The sequence below is a fragment of the Nicrophorus vespilloides genome, unplaced genomic scaffold (assembly GCF_001412225.1).
Source record: "Nicrophorus vespilloides isolate i.1.1-1 unplaced genomic scaffold, Nicve_v1.0, whole genome shotgun sequence".
Classification (NCBI taxonomy): domain Eukaryota; kingdom Metazoa; phylum Arthropoda; class Insecta; order Coleoptera; family Silphidae; genus Nicrophorus; species Nicrophorus vespilloides.
In genome coordinates, this window is record NW_017098257.1 from 1 (window position 1) to 1877 (window position 1877).

Here is a 1877-nt window from a genome sequence, read left to right on the forward strand (position 1 = left end):
TCCAGTGACATGCATAAATACAACTGCGCGAGTCCACACACCAGCCACTGCTTGGCTAACGGTGACGTCATGATCAGCACTTTGGGAGATCCCGCAGGCAACGGAAAGGGCGAGTTCATGCTCTACGACGGGAAAACGTTCAAGACAAAGGGAACTTGGACGATGGGACATAAATTGTCCAAATTCGGTTACGATTTTTGGTACCAACCCAAGTTTGACGTGATGATCGCCTCTGAATGGGCAGCTCCGAAGATCTTCAAGACCGGTTTCTTACCATCTCACGTGATTGACCCTGAAGCTTATGGAACTTCACTTAACATTTATTCTTGGACAGAGAGGAAGCTAATTCAAACCATCGATCTTGGTTTGGAAGGATGCGCTCCGCTGGAAGTCAGATTCTTGCATGATCCGAACATTTGCGAAGGATACGTTGGAACCGCCGTTAACGCAAACGTCTACAGGTATAAACTAGAGCTTATAAATAAGCTAAAAATGGTCTTTTGATTTATTTATAATAATTATCTAACAAATAGGCTTTAAATTATATCAATTTAACACATTCATTTCAAGGTTCTACAAGAAAGACGATGGTACTTTCACAGTCGATAAAGTTATCGACGTTGAACAACTGAAAGTTGCAGGAGGAGATTGGCCAATGGAATACATGCAAGGTATATATTAAAAAAATAATACTTAGACTTTTCTAAATGTATTATTGAAACTTAACTAAATTGTTTTAAGGCTTCATCAGTGATATCCTCTTGTCATTGGACGACAAGTACCTGTACTTGAACAATTGGCTTCAAGGAGACATCCGCCAATACGACATTACAGACCGCGCTAATCCGAGATTAACCGGTAAATACTTGAAACCCGTCCACATTATAACATGAATAGATGAAACTGACTGTTAAATTTCGTTTAGGTCAAGTGTATCTGGGTGGTCTATTGCAATCCGATTCGCCAATCAAAGTTATTGATAACGATAGCTACGTGCCACCTGAGCCTGTCATCATCAAAGGAAAACGTTTGCATGGTGGACCGCAGATGCTGCAGCTTTCCCTCAATGGAAAACGTCTGTACGTGAGCAACAGCTTGTTTTCCCCTTGGGATAAACAATTTTACCCGGATGGCGTGCGCGAAGGAGGCTGGATCGTAAAGGTCGACATTGATCATGAAAACGGCGGAATGACGCTTGACAGGAATTTCATTGTGGACTTTGGAAAGACCAAGCATGGACCAATTCTTGCCCACGAAATGAGATACCCAGGAGGTGATTGCACTTCTGACATCTGGCTAGCCAAATAATTACCTCTAAATTGTTTTTCCTTGAAACAAATTTTATGTGCTCACATCACATTTTGTTTCTTTTGGATTTTCAAGTTACCAAACCAATCGCAAAGGATATTCTCTAGGATTCACTCTATATATTATACCAATTATTTTATAATTACATTATATTATATATATTTATGTCTGCTTAAAGAAAAATAAACATTATATCTTAACGAAATAAACTATCATTCATTTACCTTAGTATAATCAAAAATTAACAGTATAAAGTTGCGTACAAAGTGAGACATAAAACAAATATACCAACAAGCTTTACTTAGCTCCAAAGTTATGATAAGGCCCGTTTTAATATATTTGGCTCCTATGGGCTATACAAATAATGCGCCCCTCTTCATAAAAATATTCATTGGAGATGGGGGCGCTCGTGGGCAGCAAGAATAATGCGCCCATCTTCATCATAAAAAGGCTGGCGCCCCGGGGCTATAACCAATTTAGCCTGTGGTTAGGGTAGCCCTGGCCAGCCCTGGCTACGGTAATAAGTTGGTACCTATGCTATATATTTACTGTCTCATGTCATATTTTAA

The 1877-nt window shown here is 39.7% G+C and overlaps 1 protein-coding gene across 1 annotated transcript; it reads left to right on the forward strand.

Moving 5' to 3' along the window:
• Window positions 1–3: 3 nt before the first annotated feature.
• Window positions 4–1434, forward strand: LOC108562033 (selenium-binding protein 1-A-like; the record flags this gene model as incomplete). Its single annotated transcript, XM_017920209.1, has 4 exons — window positions 4–461; window positions 571–671; window positions 742–858; window positions 926–1434. Coding segments are annotated over 4 exons (1059 nt in total), but the record flags the coding sequence as incomplete, so codon positions are not given.
• Between the last annotated feature and the right edge of the window lie 443 nt (window positions 1435–1877).